The sequence below is a fragment of the Nematostella vectensis genome, chromosome 3 (genome assembly GCF_932526225.1).
Source record: "Nematostella vectensis chromosome 3, jaNemVect1.1, whole genome shotgun sequence".
NCBI lineage: Eukaryota > Metazoa > Cnidaria > Anthozoa > Actiniaria > Edwardsiidae > Nematostella > Nematostella vectensis.
This window is the reverse complement of record NC_064036.1, coordinates 14,099,734-14,120,639: the sequence shown is the minus strand read 5'-3', so window position 1 is coordinate 14,120,639 and position 20,906 is coordinate 14,099,734. Positions and strand designations below refer to the sequence as shown.

Genomic DNA, 20,906 nt, shown 5'->3' with positions numbered 1-20,906 from the left:
ACAACTCTAGCAAAGTTAAGGAAAAACATTGTATAAAAGTTTAGGGGAAATTCCCAGCCTAATATGTATTTTCTTACACGATAGATACAATACTCTCCCTAATTCTTACCTTTTCTGTTAAAAAAATTTCAAATATTAGAAAGAAAGAGCGAGAAATGAGATGAAAATCCTTTGGATTTTGATGCGAAAGTTGTCAATTTTCACCATTCATTGCACATGCTGTTGACAAATCATGCCAGTTTTGACGAAAGCATGCCCGGTTTCACCGTGTTCCAAACAAAAACTTTACTTTCTTAATTTGTAAATACAAATAATAATAAGTAATCATACCACACGTGTGTTTGCCACCAATTCACCATGAAGCGATGTTATCAGTAAACCCAAACCCTGACAAGACAAAAAGTGATGTTGTGATTTTACAGTATCATGAGTTACAGTGCACTACCATTGCTTCACAGTGTTATGAAGTAAACAAATAAGGATAATGAGAAACATGCTATCCGAATGACATGAATTCCATTAGCCAACCATTGTGGTAAAGAAATGCTTAACTCAGTTCAAAGCAGAAAATGAAAGAATACTACTTAACAGTAGTGGCTACCTTTCCTAAAACACAAGTCACACTTCAAACTATAAAAACTGTTATTAAAGCTAAGCCATGGTGTGAAGACAAAACTTACAATGTAAGCAACCTGAGCCAGTGAATTTATGTTGTAAATCTGAGAGCTGGAATAATTAAATCAAAATAAAAATCAGTTAATACATATCACTTTTCACAGCTTATCAATGATAAGTGGTGGTGGATCAACAAGATCTCAGGAAGATAAACCAAAATTATACCCTGGGGGGAAGGAAAAAGTCATATTTTCATCTGTTACATCAAGTCTTGTGAGCTCTACAAGAAGCTGGATGACATGATGACGGGTCTGGTCTGCGTCCCTCAGTGAGAATGTGCTAAGCAGCAGCACCACATCCTGAATACAGTGGAAACATTGCACACATCAGGCATATGAATATTTCAATCTTTTATTCCTATCTTCAACACCCTCCATACATACCACCCCTCCCTCTCACTGTCCATCCATGCCACCCCTCCCTCTCACTGTACATCCATGCCAACCCTCCCTCTCACTGTCCATCCATGCCATCCCTCCCTCTCACTGTCCATCCATGCCACCCCTCTCTCACTGTCCATCCATGCCATCCCTCTCTCACTGTCCATGCCAACCCTCCCTCTCACTGTCCACCCATGTCACCCCTCCCTCTCACTGTACATCCATGCCACCCCTCCCTCTCACTGTACATCCATGCCACCCCTCCCTCTCACTGTCCATCCATGCCACCCCTCCCTCTCACTTCCATCCATACCACCCCTCCCTCTCACTGTACATCCATGCCACCCCTCCCTCTCACTATACATCCATGCCATCCCTCCCTATCACTGTCCATCCATGCCACCCCTCCCTCTCACTGTCCATCTATGCCACCCCTCCCTCTCACTGCCATCCATGCCACCCCTCCCTCTCACTGTCCATCCATGCCACCCCTCCCTATCACTGTCCATCCATGCCACCCCTCCCTCTCACTGTCCATCCATGCCACCCCTCTCTCTCACTGTCCATGCCACCCCTCCCTCTCACTGCCATCCATGCCACCCCTCCCTCTCACTGTCCATCTATGCCACCCCTCCCTCTCACTGTCCATCCATGCCACCCCTCCCTCTCACTGTACATCTATGCCACCCCTCCCTGTCTCCAATATCTATGCCCTTTTCCTCACCTGCAGCAACTCCACCATTCTTCCCTTGACTTTTTGCTGTGCTGCCTCCGTGGCAACTACTCCATGGTAGGGGTGGTCATCATCATCATTATCATCATCTTCATCATCACTGTCCTCATCCATCTCATTTACTATCCAAATAATCAAACAGGTTGAGCTACAGAACATTCCTTTGTAGAACTTCCTTTGTATACACACTACTTATTGTTTTTGGGATACCTGTGCTGTTATCATTGCCTATTGTTGTTGAGATGACTGAGCTGTGGTTTGTTGCCCTGTTGTTGAGAAGACTGTATTGTGATCATTACCTATTTTTGTGGGGATACCATCATTTCTTATTGTTGTTGGGATGCCTGTGGGTTGTTATCATGTTATGTGGATGTCTGTGCTGTTGTCATTGCCTATCATTGTTGGGAGGTCTTTGCCGTGATTGTTATCATGTTGTTGGGATGCCTTTGCTGTGATTGTTATCCTTGGGATGCCTGTGCTGATTAATATCATGTTTTTGGGATGCCTGTGCTGTGGTTGCTATCCTTGGGATGCCTGTGCTGTGGTTATAACCTTGTAGTTGGGATGCCTGTGCTGTGGTTGCTACCATGTTGTTGGGATGCCTGTGCTGTGGTTATAACCTTGTGGTTGGGATGCCTGTGGTGAGGTTATTACCTTGTGGTTGGGATGCCTGTGCTGAGGTTATTACCTTGTGGTTGGGATGCCTGTGCTGTGGTTAAAACCTTGTGGTTGGGATGCCTGTGCTGAGGTTATTACCTTGTGGTTGGGATGTTTGTGCTTTGCTTGTTATCATGTTGTTGGGATGCCTGAGCTGAGGTTATTACCTTGTGGTTGGGATGCCTGTGCTTTGCTTGTTATCATGTTGTTGGGATGCCTGTGCTGAGGTTATTACCTTGTGGTTGGGATGGCTGTGCAGTTCTCCTGGTTTTTGTTGGCCTTCCCTGTTTGGCCATCACTGGTTCTTTGTGTTGTACTGTCTCTGGACGTTTTCTTTTGTTGGCACCTGCCATAGAAATCCAGGGCATGTCATTACAAATGAAGGGAAATGATATGTTAAGTTATCTAAATGTTATATAAATAATTGAACGGGCGAATTTGGAGTTTATTCGAGATGAATCAGGCTGAATCCTTGAAATACTTCTTTTCCTGCAATTTAGGCATTCCCAGAGTCTATGTTATGTATTTTAATACAAGAAGGATTTCTTTTTTCTTTGATTTATGATATTTTTAGATAAATGAACTTCATGCAAATGTTCAGAAATCATGTCACTCAAGAAACCCTTGTCACTGAAATTTACTTCAATATAAAGACTTGAAAGCATTATTGGTATACCTGTCTTAATAACCACACTTATCTCTTCGAATATAATGGTATTATGTTCTTGATATTTTGCATCAAAAGGGAATTGGAAGAGCATTGTGTGTTGTAAATACAGACTTATGATTGACTGTTGTGTAAATTTCTTAATGCAAATATAAAAAAAAATATAACCTCAAGTTCTACATCCCCCATGCTATTCGAGACTTTAATTTGCACAAAACATGAATCTGCATTTCTTTCTGATTAAGATAATGTTAATTTAGGGCTCAAATCTAGTAAGAAATCACTTCAGTTCTGATGGTATAACTTGTAATTTCTGAATCAGCTGTGAAAACTTTTACTTGGAAAGTTGATCCCTGCACCTAAAATTACACACTCTATACATTTCATTGTCTTTAATGTCAAAGAACGGTTGATTGGATCCAGCGTTTGTAAAAAAGAAGGTTTTTTCGGTCAAAAAGATTTCCATAACAGCCTATGCTGGTACACATTGCTCAAGAGATGATGGCAAGTAAGATTTTTGTTGCTAGGATATCTGGGCGCTAGCCAATCAGAGGGGTATCTAGGAATAACTGCTTGTTCTAAAAATATCTTTCACAGACAACATCATTGGAACATACCCTAATACAGGGGATTCGTTCTCTTACATCATGGTCTCTTGATTCTACCAAAGTGGGCAAAAACATAGAACTATACACTATATATGTGTGTTGTGATGTCTTCTGGGCCATATTTGTGTTACACAGATCCTTAAAAACTTATATAAGCATGCATTTTGTTAAGCATTTTATCAGGTATGACAAGGAAGCATTTACTTGATGCATTTATTATATCTTACGCTTTTACAGTATAGTAGTAATACATTCAGGGAGTAATACAGGGAGAAATCAGCCTTGCCTTATGGGAGTGCAAGTATTATGGCTAAGGGATGGTTATTATTCTTAAAATACCTTTTTGTGGCCACAGCTTTAAAACATCCAGGGCTTTTTGGAACAGAAGAGGGTGAAACACTTTGTATGCTCCACTTCCTAGAAGAAAAAGTACATAATTTGATGTACATAGAACATGACTTACCATCAACTCCTGATGACTAATAAGGTAGTTTCGAATTTTTCGTCTCCTCTCCCCCTATTTTAAGATACTTTGCTTAAAATTTGAAGAAATCTAAGCAAATCCAGGAATAAACAATTAATCACCCCCTCTTTCTTGATAAATCTTTGCTTTAGCCTCTCCTTATTAGGTCTACCCCTGGGGTAAGAGAGAAATGGTGTGTTACTCTGACCTGGGAGCTGTAAAAGTACCATGTAGATATTAGCTGCCAGGACGCAACCCTCTAGCTGAGCTCCTGCCTTGGTAGACCTGTCACAAGACTCAACAAATGCATGAAGTACTGCCACCAGACTGCGATGGGAAATGTCATTATCTGACAGAACCTTCCAGAAACCTGGTAGGACATATAAATCTTAGCCTGCATAGCAAGTGCAAAGGACTTGAGAAAATGAGGGATCCTGCACGTCTGGAGAGATGGATGGAGCGAATGCAGGAAAAGGGAGCACTTACAGCCGCCCCATGTTTTTTATAGTACAAACCTATGCTCATGCAAGATTGCTGTGCGCACACTGTTTGTTTTAACTTAGTAATAAAACAAAAGCATGCATTAGCTTCCTTAAAATCTGCTGGCGTGTAAGATCACGTTTCATAACGGTTTATTCACACCCCTGGCATAAGCAATATATTTCACTTTTATTGGGAAAATTACCAAGCTTCAAGAGCTAAAAAAAACAAAGAAATTTTAACGAGAAAGGAATGCGGATAATGCTATTCATTCAAAACGCCAGAAATGTTTTGAGGTAAACTTACTGACGCTAGCTCTAAAATGATTGTCACCTTGACTAGCATAAGTTAAAAATGATTGACACCTCGACTAGGTGGTGTGCAAAGCTTCTCAGCCAATGTGAATGCGATTTTGACTCATTAGCATAAAATGTTCACTAAGTGAATATTTATACAAAAAAACAGGGGGCTGACTACAGGCCCTCCCTCATCCTTCCCTCTCCCTATAATAGGCTGTATAAACCTCAGCCTACTATAGCATAAAGATTGTCTGTAGGGAAAGAGGTTGCTTCCCAAAAAGTCACATGATCTCTTGGCGCAATTCCTCTAGTACGTCAAGACTGGAAATTTTTTGTTTCTTAAGGGCAAAAATCCTGTTTACAAAGTCCTATATGCGAGGTAGAATTTTGTAGGAACCTATTTCCCTACATAGAAGTTCTGCTAAACACTCAAAACAAATACTTTTATATCCTTATGAAACCAATATCTGTTCCTTAAAAATTGTTATTATTCAATTTCTAGGAACTAGAGTGACTGATGTACCTTCGGCATTGCTATCTTGCGACGAGTTGGAACTCCATACTCGACATTCCGCCAGGAAACAAACTAGACCCTTTTTGTACCAGTTTTTACCCTCTGCATTCTCTCGCAATACGTCCGGAAGATCACTTGACTCGCAGAAATCTCCATCCCAAACTCGATCAGTCCATTCCTTAGGAATCGCACCCAACTCTAAGGAGCTGCAGGCTTCCAAAGTCCGCTCTGACGAGGAACTCATAACTTGTGTTTGGAAGACTTGATCTCTTTGGCGCTCTTTTTCGAGTTCGTCCAGTCGATAATCGACTACTAGTGCCCAACCCTCCCTCAAGTTCATATTCTACGTAGGGTGGGTAGGCATGGAACTCAAAATTATCCTTGGTTTTAACTGGAATAAACTTTGAAAAAAATTACAAAAAAGCCCTCGGATTAATTTAAGATTTATATCAACATAGTTTGATACAATTTTTTGTTTTTAAACCTTATAAGTTAAAGAGTTGTTTGTAAGGCATATTCTCTACCCTTCCCCCACCCTCAAGCTAATGTATGTGGAATTGCCACGTGAACACAACAGCCACAGGTCTTTCACCTGATTGATTTTCTCTATTTTCTTCCATTTCGGGCTTTAATTTTGCAAATCAAATTTATCACGCTGATCACAAACATCATACGTGTTCACCGCTTAGCACTTCATTTCAGATACGTTAAATTGCTGTTATCGTTGTCGAAATTGTACCATAAACAAAAGATGGCGAGGTTAAGGGAGATTTCCAACAATGCTGATGAAAACCAGACACAACGCACGGAAAGAAAGGGAAGAAAGTTCAAGCAAAAAGAAGAGCCTCATAGCTTTAAGTACTATTTCTTTTTAGCGTTGTTTGTGTTTCCTTCCCTCGCTTGGATTATAAGCGTTGGAGGGGATGTTTTGAATAATGTCGGTGGAGTGTTTGGAAGTATTAGTGATGGGTTTGTTATTGCAATGCCACTTCTATTACCCGTACTTATTGCCGTCTACTCCAAGAAACTTCGTAGTGTAATGTTAAAAGGGATCCTACCTATTGCAGTCGCTGCTCTAATTTTCCCAACTATCCGTGTGTACATGTGCTCACCAATTGAACTAAGAAACGAAGATATTGGCACGCGATTTAGTTTGAAAACAACAGCTGCAGAGTTTTTGAAAAGAGCTTGCCAAGAGGAATGCCTGGCAAAGTCCAAACTACCATCATCTTACAGACTCTCGCTATCAACTCCTAGGGTAGCCATCAAGGTTCCTTTCCGTCAAATTGTTAATCTGAATTTAACAACGTCGGCAATGGTAAATGGACAAGCTGTTAAGGTGGCAAGGCTTTTGTTGCTTGCTTCTTGGCGCAGTGTGAAGGGGAGGTATCATGCATTGAATATGATTGCCAGGGTACCTCTTAAAGTTAAAAAGCTTAAGGAGGGACTAGCTAGCAAGCAAGACATGCTAATGGTTGGAAGAGTTGTGCAAGTACCGAACGATTTAATGAAACTTAAAGGGGAACTAGAGAAACAGAAAAGATTCATGCGTCCATTTATGATGGAGGTGTACAGAGTTGAGCCCATAGAGGGTGGAACAGGTGAGACAAAGAGGAGCAAGGAAAAGGATAAACAGGAGGAGAATGCAAGAAATGAGAAAAAGGAAACAAAGCATAAGAAACAGCAGGAAAAAAATGAGAAAAAAGAAGAGAAAAGACATGAAGGTGGTAATAAACAAGAAGAGAACGAAGATGAAGGAGAGGATGAGAATGAAGAAACCATTTACAAACGGCAAAAGTACATAGATGAGGATGAAGAGGAGCTCATTATAGAGGAGGAATAGACATTCACATAAACTCTAACATTATTGAACTAAATTAATTTGGCCAAGGACGATAAGGAATCTGAGCAGGCTTGCAACATCTTGCTAGCTTCTTTTAAAGGTAATGTTTGTACTTACAAAAACCCAGTCATCAACAAGAAGCTTATTATTATGATGACATCATTTTAATTTATCCAGTCTTTAATATCTTAGCAGTGATTCACAAATAATTCACAAACCCTCTTACAATCAATTGACAATGAGATTGCGGTGTTTGTGAGAGGCTCACATATATATATATATATATTATTATTATTATTATTATTATAATCTTGATGGCTTCCTTGTTCTTTTTTTCTCATGCCAACTCCTCTAGCAGCTATAGCATTGACAACATACATCTTGTATGATCCTTGGGGAGAGGTGCTTGGCCTATAAATCCCTGATAACCTATTTATCTAATGTCTACTGAAGGGCATGGTGGTTAAAATTGGTATGTTTAAAATCCATACAACTTTTTTGGCAAAAAAAAGAAATATACAAGCTTCCTGGATCCAAAAGCGGATTGGAAATTGGGAGATAATAAGATTTCTAAGGTACCTTTTCATGCAGACAAATTATATCATGTGAAATTCTTAAATTTCTTTGTTATCTTAGATTGCTCTTGATTTAATTTTTTTCTTTGACAGGAATTGATACTCTCGAGTTCAAATACTATCTTTCCAATTTTCTGGAAGTGTTATAAACTCAGCATATCGGGATCACTTTGATATGAATGTAGATAGAGGCCTATATAATTTTAAACGCATCAACCATTACATTTTAAGAGTCTCTGTCGACAGGAGCAAAAAATGGCAAAATTAAAACTTTAAGGTTTTGTTAGTTTTTAAACTATTTAAAAATATTGTTTATATTTTGCCTAGAGGTTCCTTGAATGATATAAAATAAAAAAAAGTCTTAGTGTTTTTTTTTTTGGTAGATTATCTGTTTTTGAGATATAATTGAGCAAAGTTGTTGATGCAATTTTAAATAAATCAAGAGTCTTACAATTTGCAGTATCTCTAGAATAGATTATATACCAAAAAATACTGAAGCTTATTTTGTTTTATATTACACAAGGAACATCTATGCAAAAAATCAAGCGAATATAATCTAACACGACCTTACAATTTGAAATTTGCCATTATTTACTCCAAATATCGAATTAAAAGGTCAACCAAGATGTGGTTGAATAGGCCTCTATACAATTACGTGTATGAAAAATGCATATTGCATTGAAAGATTGGAATAAAACGAGAACTGTAAATAATGTAAGATTAACCCTAGCCCTTTGCTTCTCAACTCTTATGATAAACAAATTAGAGTGTCTTACAGAACCTTGAAATTGTCCCACCTATTATTTAGGGTTTTCGTTTAGATGTGCATAGGAGGTATCTTATTCTATATTTTTGTGCGAAAATTTTCTCAGCACATTTCGCGAGTCTTTAATTTTGCGATCGTGGGGGAAAATTGTGTTTGCAGGGGAATTATATTCGCGAATATGACAGGCCCGTACCCAGGATTTTTCTTGGGGGGGGGGGGGCGAAATTCGAAAAGGGGGACCTGTTTGGGGGGGGGGGGGAGTTCTCTGATAAAAATCACACCCCTGAAAAAAAACAAAATAAGATTTTTTTATGCCTTTGCAGTATCTCCACAGGATGTTTCTTGTCAGATTTCGCTACATGCCAGCTGATCTAGCTTATACCTTATAGTTTTGTCTACAAATAGCACGTCTATTGGGAACCGAAAGTGGACCTGCGGCTGTTGTGGGGGGGGGGGGGGGGGTGCACCCCCTGGGTACGGGCCTGTATGAAATTCGAGTGACTTTAATTTATCTTTTTTACGAGAAATTAATGTCAATCAACAACTAAAATAGGGCCAATATACAGAAACAAAACCGAACAATCTGTCCCTTAGCGGCTGCTGAATATTTTTCGCGAGTCTTGAAGTTCGCGAAGTATTCATTATTGTAGCTACTTGAACCTGCGCACTAAAAGGGCTGTGCGCACACCCGAACCTGAATGATGAGTATGCATTTCATAAAGGAAAACGGTTTTCTTCTTTTGGTTTTATGCGTACCTATGTTATAAGACATTTTTTAAATGCCAACAGGTATTTACTCAAATACATGTTTTTATTTTATAAACCTTTCTAGTAAAGGGAGCCTCTGTTTGTCTTTATTCAGGATTAGGCCCCTATACACCTATTTCAAAATAGGTTGCACTTGTGGAATCTATGTATCGTAACCCGCAGTGCTTCGTGGGTATCAATTATAAACCAAATTAATAGTTGATAAAAACAATTCTTGTTTATGCACCATGGCGTTCAGAGACCAGGATATACAGCCATTTATACGTTAATCATGAACCACTGCGGGTTACGATACATCGATTCGCGTTGCAACCTTAATAGAAATATAGGTGTATATTAAAGAATTTTTAAACTGTAGATGTTTGGTATTACTTAAAGCCTAATCTAAAAGAGATTTGCAGTAGAAACGGACCATTCAATGTTATTATAAACAACTCCACGGACATACAAATTGATTCAAAATATGTCATATTAGGCACATCCAAGCAGTCAAACTTGGAGTTCATGCGGTCTAAAGAGTGAATGGATGGAATGTAAAGTATTTAGTAATTAGATCTGCTAGAGACAAGATCTCCCTTGGCTTTCCGACAAACCGATATCCCCTTTGTTTTTACGCCGACTTTCCCCATCGGAATTCAAGGACGCACTTTGATGAATACATGTCTAATTATCAAAAGAGAATTCCTCAACTTTACCTATAGGGTTCAAGCAGTTAAAAGGTGGATAGATACCTATTGTATTTCGGAGTTAAAATTCATATAATTATTTGCAGTAGGCCTAATTGTTGAACAGTGTATTTTTTTTGTTGTTGATTGCTTTCGTGCGCGACAAATCCCAGCTAGCTGTCTTTTTGTTCCGCCCGTATTCGTCCGTGAAATCAGATACAGACGGCGATGGTTCTCGAATAAGTCTGTCGATCTCAACTCTCGTTTTATGATTAATAAATTGCTTGTTGTACACGGTTTTAATAACTTAGTTCTTACAAGTGCTTCGCTTTCTTCCTTGTATCTCACGAGAATTTTTTTCCTCCAAAGTAGAGTAGGTATGGAATGTTCACTTGGCATACATTGGGATACGCATTATGATTTTGCAGATTGGCTATTTGAGAGGATAAACAAACTTCGAAGCTGTTTGGATATGATGTACGTCGAAAGTACAAGCATAATACTTTCTTTTAAAAAGGATTTCAATTTTACACTCCAGGTGAAATATTCTTGTTCTTCGTAGCCACCATGAGCAAACAAGTCACGTGACATTGATTTTCCCCAGGAAGGTTTGTTCTACTTGCGCGTTGAATTCTAGAACTATTTCAGATATTTCGTGCAAACGTTGCTCTAGAGATGTTTATTTTGTGCTGTCTTTGTAGGGAATAAATGGGATGGATAGTTGTTTTACACTAAGCAGAAACTGAAATCGTTGTCATTTGTGTGCTGTTCCATTAACGCATTGTAGCGGGTTTAATTTTGACAAACATTCTCTTGGCGAAACACAGGCCTTAACCATTTAAGCGGCTCTTATCTGAGATTCAGTACTGTAAACCGTTGATTTTGCCACTCCGTTACACGTTTCACAGGCGTAATTTCTATTTTGCCCTTGTTCTGTAAAGGAGGTTGAATAAAGAGAAATCCTTTCACAACTTTTAATTAAAATGTTTTTCAAAATACAAAACGCAATTCAAAGCTTTGTCATTCCACACCTGAACTCAGGAGAAAAAGAAACGAGAGAGAACCATCTTTTTAAATCAAACAAGCAATGGAAAGTAACAAAACTATTCCTATGTAGATGCCATGAATTATGATAGCATTTAGATGAGGTGAAGACTTGTGACTTTTTTTTTTACGAGTTCTACTTTATGCAGATACATCTTTCGTAAACAACTAAACAACGCATGATTGCTCAACACGTTTCAGGTCCTTGCCAGGGGGAGATGCGACTCCGAGAACCTCTAATGAAATAAAAGGATACTACCAATGCAAGCTAAAGTGGGAAAATAGTCCTTTTCACACTCAAAATTTCTGACGGCTTGCACATAAGCATCGCAAAGGTTATTTTTACAAGTGGAAGGGTTGAATCGACGGAATGGGGAGCATTTCCTTTGACTTCCCGACATGACAATACCGCTATTGTGTGAATTTTCCCCGTGTCGGAATTCAAGGACAAACTTCGCTTATATTCTTCTATAGATCGAATAAGAATTCTTCAGCTGCTGAATGTCTATTATAGCTCAAGAAGAAATTCGAAGTATCGGTATGTGTGGTGTGTTACAGCCTTGTATTAGTGTTGTTTTGTTGGTTGCGTTTAGCTGCTTTTGTGCGCGACAAATCCCCGCTAGCTGTCTTTTTGTTACGCCCGTATTCTTCCTTGAAATGAGATGCACACGTTGTTGGTTCTCAAATGAGCCTACCGATATATATAGACTCTCGTTTCGATGGATAAAATGTTTGTTATACACGTTTTTTTATATATATTTATCTAAATATCTTCTCTTCTCTTTAACGGTCATTTCTTTATTCTTACAGTGGCATTAATCAAAAGGATGTTTAATTATGGATACATTTTTGGAGTATTTTGCTCCATGAACCATCATCTCTCTCTAGATCCATGGTTGAGGGGCGGCGAATGCTACCTAGAAATTTTAAGTCATCTCGAATCTCGGATTTTAGCGATTCGACTTCTCGGTTGTGAAAATTTGTTTTCAAACGGCCTTGTCTCCGAATTTGGACCATAAGACAACAAATTTTAAAACTGTAGTCTTAAACCTTTACGAAGAATGGATTTGATTTGTCTAGAGAAAATTACTTTGTTATTATTGTAGCCACCATAATAATAAAGTCACTCGTTATTGCTATTTATCCCCAATCTCGTGTTGAATTATTGAACATAACTTTTTCTTATTGTTTTGAAGAAGGCTGATCAGGCTGAAATCGTTCTTCCCATTCATTGCACAATTAGGTGCGTAAGCGCTTTCCCATATTATCAATATTAATTGATGATCAAAAACCTAGCATACCCTGGGATGTGTTCTGATCACCATCCATGCAAAGATTGTTTGAACGAAACGCGAAAGGTTAAAAGCATCATTAAAAATATCCATTCGCAAGCTCTAATATATGTTATGTTGTTTTCTGAATTTGAGATAATCATGATATTGTTGTTCTGCGATATCTGGAATTTATAAGTTTGCAAACTAAATAGATTAACAAAATGAGGTACTGTGATTTGATGATTTCTTGATGATGACTGTGATGATTTCTTAGGATAAACCTTGTAAGGACCCAAGAATCATTCCTTTTTGGGGCAATCGAGTTCAAAATTTTGAAATTTTAAACATTTGTTAAGGAGGTGAATGGATGCATTTTGAATTTAATCAGTATAAGAAACAGCGGGAGACAGGGATGCATAAGAATAGTCTGTGATCAAACACGACATGGCAGTATGAATAAAATAAGGTCTCCTCTACGCTAATTGCGAACACTTTACCTGCGCTAGATGACTATCAAACCCGTAGCACAAACAACAAATATACAGATATAGAAGGAAAGGTGTTGGGGTCTGACATAGCAAACAATTCTGGGGTTTGGGAAGCGATATATACTGTATACAAGTATAAGGCAGTCTAAAGGAAATAGAAGACAGAGTTTTAAATTGACAGGGGGGACAGTTGTAAACCAGACTTCAGTTTATATTTCTGACCTATTTCTCCTTACAAAAACCTAGGCGCATTCCGAACATCTAGCCGAAATTAGGAATGGTTTTTAAGCCACCTTTAAAGGTCTTTCTCTTCGATAAATAAATTATTGTCTTACTGTAATATATGGTATACATATTTTTCATTACAAGTTACATGACTTCATGAGTTTTTTTAATAATCATCCTAAAACTGTTATTATTATAACTTTTACATAATCACTATCTTCTCTTTTTTTCTTTTTTTTATCATGCTCTTGATCCTTCTTGTGAGTTTTCGCGCCCTTTTTGGAATAGCATATATGGGCCATTTTGTTCTGCACGTGCGGGGCTGCAAATCCTTAGTTCTATTGTGGCGAGCTTTGCGGGCTTATTGCGTAGCAATGAAAACAGTGTTCCTAATCGTAATGCGTAATTTATGAAATGCTTTGTTATGGAAATCTCACTTATGCTCCTCTTAACTCACTCGTGCAGATTTTAAGCCGCATAATAAATAAAGGGTATTTATATCTAAGTGATTTTTTTTTTGGTTTTTCACCCCATTTCGCCGATTGAATTGAGAACACTCGCGTCAAATGCAGAGCGTCGAGTGGGTGCATCGGCCCTGTTAGCATTTTCAAGTGTTTGCCGTGAATTGTCCAGAGTCCCTCCGAACTTCAAGAATGGACATCAAAAGAAAAAATTAAATCCGAAAAAGTCAAATAAATCCCAGTGGAAGCATAAACATTACTGCATTACTTAAGTTTTTATTATCGATAAAAGAACACTATGTGGACAAATAAGCTTGCAAAATGACACATTATTAGGGTAATTATTTTGAAGTTTTGGCGGGAAGTCGAGTAATGTGTCGTGCCGCATAAAAGGACCCACAAGTAGTCTTTGAATTGCGATATTAGACATTTGAAGCGTAGAGCAAGTTGAATCAGAAGATAATACTCACAGGAAATCAAAATCAGGAACCGTAACCAATATTCAAAAATTACATGGAAATAACCACGAGGGGGCGTGTTTCTATATTGTGCCCCCCCCCCCCCCCCCCATACATTCGACGCCTGCTACAGCTATGGTATAGCCCTTTGTTAGTGCAAGCTCTTTTTGTTTTCTATGCCGATGTTTTCGGAAGCTTATTTTCGCCTTCAAACGCGCGTTGTCACCCTGTCAAACAAAGCGAACTTTTGACTGCTGCGACTCTTTGAATTTCTGGCGGGAAATCCAAGGTGCTTTCTCTTTGTGCAATTTTGCTTTCATGCGCTAATCGCCTCCTACTAGTATGGTAGGACAATGATGTACTTTTGAATTAATTGATAAAGAGGTATTTGAATTGAATTGAACTAAATTTCTGGCGGGAAATCCAAGGTGCTTTCTCTTTGTGCAATTTTGCTTTCATGCGCTAATCGCTTCCAACTGGTATTGTAGGACAATAATATACCTTTGAATTAATTGATAGAGGCAAATGAATTTGAATTGAATCGAGCTAAATTTCTGGCGGGAAATCCAAGGTGCTTTCTCTTTGTGCAAATTTTGCTTTCATGCGCTAATCGCCTCCAACTGGTATGGTAGGACAACAATATACTTTTGAATTATAATTGATAAATGGGCAAATGCAAAGTGATGTAATAGACTGACTGCAGTGTAATGGATAAAAAAAAATTAAGCAAAAATGAATGTTTCTCTCCGATTCAATGTGCTTATTTTGTGATTCTGTCAAACAAGTTACGTTTCTGAGAAACTCTGGCTTAGGAAGTCATGCGCGACGCCCGCGCGCGATACCAAGGAAATTCCCGCTTTTTTTACAAGGCATTTAATGTTTATTTTCTTTGTTTCGTGCGCTCGATTCCTTCTTGGTCATGGAGAGAATACGAAAACTTGAGAATTCAAAACAGGCAATGATTCTATCTTCAATATGTTTTCTTCTTTCGTTATTTGTGATGTCTCCATTATTTGTTGTTTTTAATTCCCCACAAACTTCCCCGGGTAATTTATTCAAACCCCGTGAAATTACACTGTTGTAAACACGAGTAAAATTATTGCATTCCTGTCCGACCAAATCGTAAAAGTTCAAATAGAAAAGGCATCGGAATCGATTAGGGGGGGGAATATGAATATCTGAGCTGTTAGTTTCTCTGATATTAGCAACATCTTCGGTTCCCGCCATTTTTAGCATTCAAAATTATTCCATGTGGCTGCTAAATGCTTAGTGGGTCTAATCACACTTCTTGTGGTCTAGTATGTCACTTAAGTACCCCCTGTGAAAACAATGGACACAAAGATGTCCATCAAACAACACTTAGTGCAATCAATACCATTTTCAAGAAAACTTATTTATTACAGAAATCATAAACTTCATACATCAAACATCATACATTTTCACGCTGGAGCTATCAAAACCACTTTCTTTTTACTTTAGTTTTTAATTTTGCACTCAAAATTGGAGTAAAGTGAATTTTAGAAAATGCAGTACCCAACATAGTTCTATTTCTAACTATGTACAAGATATGATATAAATATGCCTGTGTTGAGGTCTATATTTAATAAACCTTGAAAGACAGGGCTAATACAAATATTTACATGTTTTTTCATACATCAAAACAACTTGACTACATTAATAACCACACTTTCACTACAGGTATTATCATCAGATAATAAGCTTGGATAACTAAGGATTAAAGTCCCTAATGAAATTTTTATTTAGGGAAAACAAAAAAAAACTTAAGTTTACAGAAGTCTTATTACAGGCTTGAAAGAAATTGTGTAAACTCTACTTATAAAGTTGATCTTAATATTATTTCTGAATAAATATAAATATAATATGTAATACATCTCTACTGTTGTGTCATGACTGGTGCTGGTGCATATGGCTCAGGGATAGGCTCCTGGTATGCATATGACTCTGGAGACTTAGTGTGTGGTTGTGGCGCATGTAGCTTGCTAATGTGCCGGGACAGGTGGCTAGGGTTGTTAAATGCTTTAGGACATTTACTGCATTTATACGGACGCTCACCTGTGTGTATAAGTATGTGGCGCTGAAGATTACCTGAGATTGAAAAAGACTTAGTACAGTGTGGACATTTATAAGGTTTCTCACCTGTGTGAACGCGAGTGTGAATGATAAGTGCACTCTGCTTACTAAATGCCATAGAGCAGTGCTTACATTTGAATGGCTTTTCACCTGTATGGCTCCTAATATGCCTAACAAGCATCTGAGAGTCATTAAAGGAACGCACACAGTACTGGCACTTGTATGGTTTTGTGCCTGTGTGAACCAGTAAATGTTTCTCAATAGAGAGAGAGTCACTGAATGCCCTTCCACAGTACTCGCATTTGAATGGCTTCACTCCTGTGTGTGAGTAGATGTGTTTCTCCAACACAATCTTGTCATTAAATCCCTTGCCGCAGAAGTTACACTTGTACATCTTTTTCTTGTTGTGCACAAGCATGTGACACTGTAGTCCGTCAGCACGGCAGAATGCACGCTGACACTCTGGACATTTGAAAGGTTTTTCTCCTGTATGAGTGCGCTCGTGTGAGGCCAAGTGCGAGTGCCATTGAAATCCCTTGCTGCAATAACGACATGTGAACCGCACGTTTCCACGCCTACCCTTCATCTTACGCTGTGAGTGAGAGTAGGGGATATGTACGACCAGCGTTCCATCCTCTGTGTACATGTTTTCTTTCTCTGTAGGCCAGTCGTCTGGATCCTCGTCCTCTGAACCCCCTTCCTCTGAGCTCTCTGATTGCAGACTGTTGTTACGACTGGGAGGTCGGTTCATCTGGTTAATATGAGGTGAGTCTGGCTGCTCCCAGCCAGGACGAGGGCAAGCCTGGATTCCCTGGTCACGTACCATGACAGTTACCATGCTATTCTCTTCGTTTGGCGATCCGGGTGGGGTAATGATAAGGCTGGATCTGTTGAGTGGGCTACGACCCTGGTGAGGGGAGCCCACAAGTCTCTCGCTGCACCTCAGCTCAGCTTCAACTGGACTTGGCTGCTCCGAGTAGCTGTCAGGAGGGCTTGGCACAGCCTGGATGTGACGCTGCCCCTGTGGTACTGCATGAGCTGGGTTAGAAGACTTTCTCTTTCTGGACCCACTCTTGTGGCTGCCATTGTGAAAATGGTCATCCTTCTTCTCTCCTTCCTTGGAAGGAACTCTATACACAGGACTGGCAAACTCTGCCGGGGGTGAAGTGTACACAAACTTTGGTTCTTGTCCATGGCTGCTGTGACTGTAATGAGGTGTGGGAAGCCTACTAGCACTCTCTTGGGGGTACGACGGTGACTGCAGAGCTGGTTTCTCTGCAAGCTGGGGCTGTGATGGCAGTGGTGGGGGTCTCTGTGGCGGGCCCCTATGAACCCTGTAGTTGCCAGGATTCTGGTACTGTATCTGCTGGGCAGGGTGGTATTGGGGCTGACCAGGTGCTGGAGGACTGCGAGCTGCCTGGTATGCTTGCTGCTGTTGGTACTGCCCGTTGAAAGGCCGCTGCACTGCCTGGTATGGTTGGGATGTGGGTACTGCATGTCTTGGGGGCTGGTACTGTTGTGGGGTGACTGGTGCTGAGGCTGGGGGAGAAGGCTGAGTGTAGATTAGCTGCGGCTGATGATTTGGCTGCGTTTGCTGGTACTGTGGGTGCACTGGTCTTGTCATGGTGTATGACACTGCCCCGCTGTGCGCTGGAGGATAGGGGGGCTGCTGTTGCACTATGACCTGACCCTGAGGGTGTTGTTGGCGTGGCAGGAAGTGCTGAGGTGCTGGTGAGGCTGCTAACTGCTGGGGCTGAGGAGGCTCATACCCTCTGTGTGGTACCCCCATGGGTGGGCGGGGTGACGGCTGCTGAGGTGGTGGGTGTGGTCTCTGTGGGGGTGCACCAGTAGGGCTGGGCTGGGGTGGGGACTGCCTCTGCTGCTGTGGTGGCTCATACTTTACAGCGTCCTTTGCCATAATGGGTGTAGCATTAGGAATGGGTTCATAAATGACCCCATTAGGTCCCTGGGCGACAGGGTAGACAGGAACGTACACAACTTTTGCTTCGTCCTGTCTGCTAGATGCGCTTGGATGTGAAGCTGGTTGTTGGGCTGGTTGTGGAGGTGGTTGTGGGACACTTGCAACAGGAGCTGGGATGCTGTGTGCAACAGTAGAGGTCCTGGTAGGCTCGCGGTATACCTGTGGTTGTGTTCTGGCATGCCCGTGCTGATTGTTCTCGTTGTACAAATTTTCTCTCCTCGGAGCGCTGATTGAGTGATACTCCACGATCTTCACATTGTCCAAGCCTTCATTCTTCTCAATCCCGTTATTGTTCGCGTCAATCCGGCGTGAAAGGCTCATTTTTTCTCGGTTGGTTGACTCGGCGCCATTCAGCAATGCAAATGAGTGCTGTCGGTGTTGAGTGTGAGGCTCTTTATCAGCACTCCCTTGAGGTTTCTTGCTCCTTTCTCTGCGCTCGTTATCACGGCGCTCATTAGCGTAATGGCGCTGTCCATGCGTATAATTTCTAAACCCTCTTGTCTCGAGCTCTGCTTGCATGGAATTAAAGTTCCCTCGCCTGCGCTCGCTTCCCTCAAATTCATGATTCTGAACTTTGTTCTTTTTCGGAAGCTCTTGACGCGTTTTTTTCGTCGCAGATTCCTCGGTAGAGACGCTAGAGTCCACGAGAGCGCGCTTATTTTTCTCTCTATACACAGTGCGAAGCTCTGCGTTGTTGACTTGTTGATAATCGTGAGGTGGGCTTGAAACTCGTGGCCTGTAGATCTGGCTGGCGTCTCGGGTTTCAATCGATACCTTTGGCTTGTTCTTAAATTCTTGGTAGGCATCGGGTTTCCTGACAACCTCGGGGACATGAACTGGGAAATTTTCACTGGTCACGCGTCCACCCACGGGAAAGTCTAGATGAAAGAAATTCCCAAGTTTAATTTACTTACGTTTTACACGGAAAATGTTATTTTCAATAAACAATTTTTTTACGCAAGCGAAAAATTGTGGCAATTCAATTTCCGACTACAAATTGCATTTCGGAATGCGCGCTGCAAAAAGCGCGCCACTTGCACTAATTGTGTTTCAACTTGTCAGTACAAACTATCAAAAAGTGCTTCCTAAAATACCACTCCACACGAGAAAATAAAAATACGCGAGGCATATCTACCAAAACTAGAAAGAAAACACATATCTGGTGGTATTTTCGGGGTTTTAACAAGTCTGGGTGAAGTTTTTTAGAGTTTTGTTTACGCTGAACAAACTTTTAAACAGCGCTGGAAAAGATCCAAAATTCCCGAAATCAAAGCACTAGATCCCTCTACTTATAAAGTATCGAAACTAGGTAGATAAAGACCACATTGCCGCGGAATGCTTGATGGAATATTCAGGCTTACAAGACATCGCAAAAACCGAATTGAGTTTTTCTACTTTTTGACCTGTTGAGCAGAAAATTAAATTACGAAATCTCACCTTGTCTGTAAGAATCCCATGCTGAATGTTCACTTGTGGGCTCATCTTCACTTGGTCTGTCCTTTTTTTGGGTAGGAACCCGGGTTTTAGCCTTGATTAGAAATGCTCTCGGCATCCTGGTTAGGATTTGGAAATTCCCAAAAACCAGGGAAATGACGATGTGTGTAGTACGCTGGGATCACCTAAATGCGCCCGCCGCTAGAAGCGCATACCTATATGTGTTTATTAGATGCATAAATCTATCTTTAGCATAATTCAGTGGTGACCATTCAAACGGAGAATTCCTTCAGTGACGTAATGGTTGAAATTTGCATTGAGTTGAATCTTCCGCCCCGTTCTGATCGACACTGAATCCCACGCCCATGAACACATGAAAACTAGCCACTCAAATTTCACTTTTGATCGCGAGATATTCTCGATAGTAAGGGGGTTTTGGTGAAGCTTGCAAGTTAGGAATGCTACCAAGTGTAATTCGCTTGTCAATATTTGCCTTCACTGGGCCACGACAGGAAACGGGCCTTCACCGGAAGTGTGCGATTAAGTGTTTGAAACGAAAATGCGTGAGGTCTGTTGGGGCTTCATTGTAATAGGTCTTATTAGAACCGGTGAAGTTATACGATCTAGTGAAGGATCGAATAATTGATCGAAGTCGTTTCATATTAGTTGCGTTCATCTAAACATGACCTCTCGAATTCCGGTGATCTCTGCTGCTGATTAGATTTCTGTCAATATACCACGTGGCCAAAGATCAACCGAGCGTAGAAAATCTCTCCACTCAATTTGATGAATTTCAATCAACCCCAAACAAAAATAGACTCATATTTTTGCAATACTTAGCTCGGTTTGGAGGTTAGAATGACACAAATTTACAAAATTCCTTGGGCGACCCTTTTTAGCTAAAGAAATGCATTTTCGGGACCCCGTTTTCTTTGCGGGCTTATTTACAACACAAAAGGATTTGCATAACTTGTTTTTGAGGTTGTTTCTGCCCGACTTTACATGGAATTCTGATATTGCACTGAAAAAGAGCACTTAACAGTAGACTTCAATCACGCTGTGCTTTGGAGTGACCGTAAAACTGCAGCTAGTAACAATTTAAAAAAATATCGAAGGTAGAGAATGAATTAAATTTTGGCTGTTTATTTTGGTGGTTTGTTTGTCATAGATGGAAATACGTCGTAAGCCCCCTAAGGCATAATTTCTGATGAATATTTGCCAAGCATAACGCGTAAAATTCAAACTTTATTGTCTTTCTAAATAGTTTCGGCAACTTAAATGGTACCGATGTGCATTCATTATACTTTACACTTTTTCGTGCCTTCACTTTCTCACACCACTTTTAAAGTGAAGCATA

General features: G+C 40.2%; 3 protein-coding genes across 3 annotated transcripts in view; 1 reads left to right on the top strand and 2 right to left on the bottom strand.

Moving 5' to 3' along the window:
* The window catches only part of LOC5518701 (condensin-2 complex subunit D3), a 30,428-nt gene extending 24,597 nt beyond the window's left edge, over positions 1-5,831 (bottom strand). The window contains exons 1-8 of the mRNA XM_048725038.1: positions 5,486-5,831; positions 4,392-4,553; positions 4,060-4,137; positions 2,681-2,791; positions 1,780-1,910; positions 841-974; positions 681-726; positions 331-387 (exon numbers count right to left, since the gene is read on the bottom strand). Coding sequence (XP_048580995.1) covers positions 331-387; positions 681-726; positions 841-974; positions 1,780-1,910; positions 2,681-2,791; positions 4,060-4,137; positions 4,392-4,553; positions 5,486-5,816 — 1,050 coding nt within the window. The 5' untranslated portion in view covers positions 5,817-5,831. The remainder of the gene's footprint in view (positions 1-330; positions 388-680; positions 727-840; positions 975-1,779; positions 1,911-2,680; positions 2,792-4,059; positions 4,138-4,391; positions 4,554-5,485) is intronic.
* A 203-nt stretch (positions 5,832-6,034) lies between these two features.
* On the top strand, positions 6,035-8,604 carry LOC5518756. Its single transcript, XM_001638647.3, has one exon. It carries the CDS (start codon positions 6,228-6,230, stop codon positions 7,317-7,319), a length of 1,092 nt encoding a protein of 363 aa, XP_001638697.2. The 5' UTR covers positions 6,035-6,227; the 3' UTR covers positions 7,320-8,604.
* Positions 8,605-15,420: 6,816 nt separating this feature from the next.
* LOC5518755 lies at positions 15,421-19,779 on the bottom strand. Its single transcript, XM_032363417.2, has 2 exons — positions 19,553-19,779; positions 15,421-18,993 (listed from the first exon to the last, which is right to left on the bottom strand). Exons 1-2 carry the CDS (start codon positions 19,665-19,667, stop codon positions 15,938-15,940), a joined length of 3,171 nt encoding a protein of 1,056 aa, XP_032219308.2. The 5' UTR covers positions 19,668-19,779; the 3' UTR covers positions 15,421-15,937.
* Positions 19,780-20,906: the final 1,127 nt, after the last annotated feature.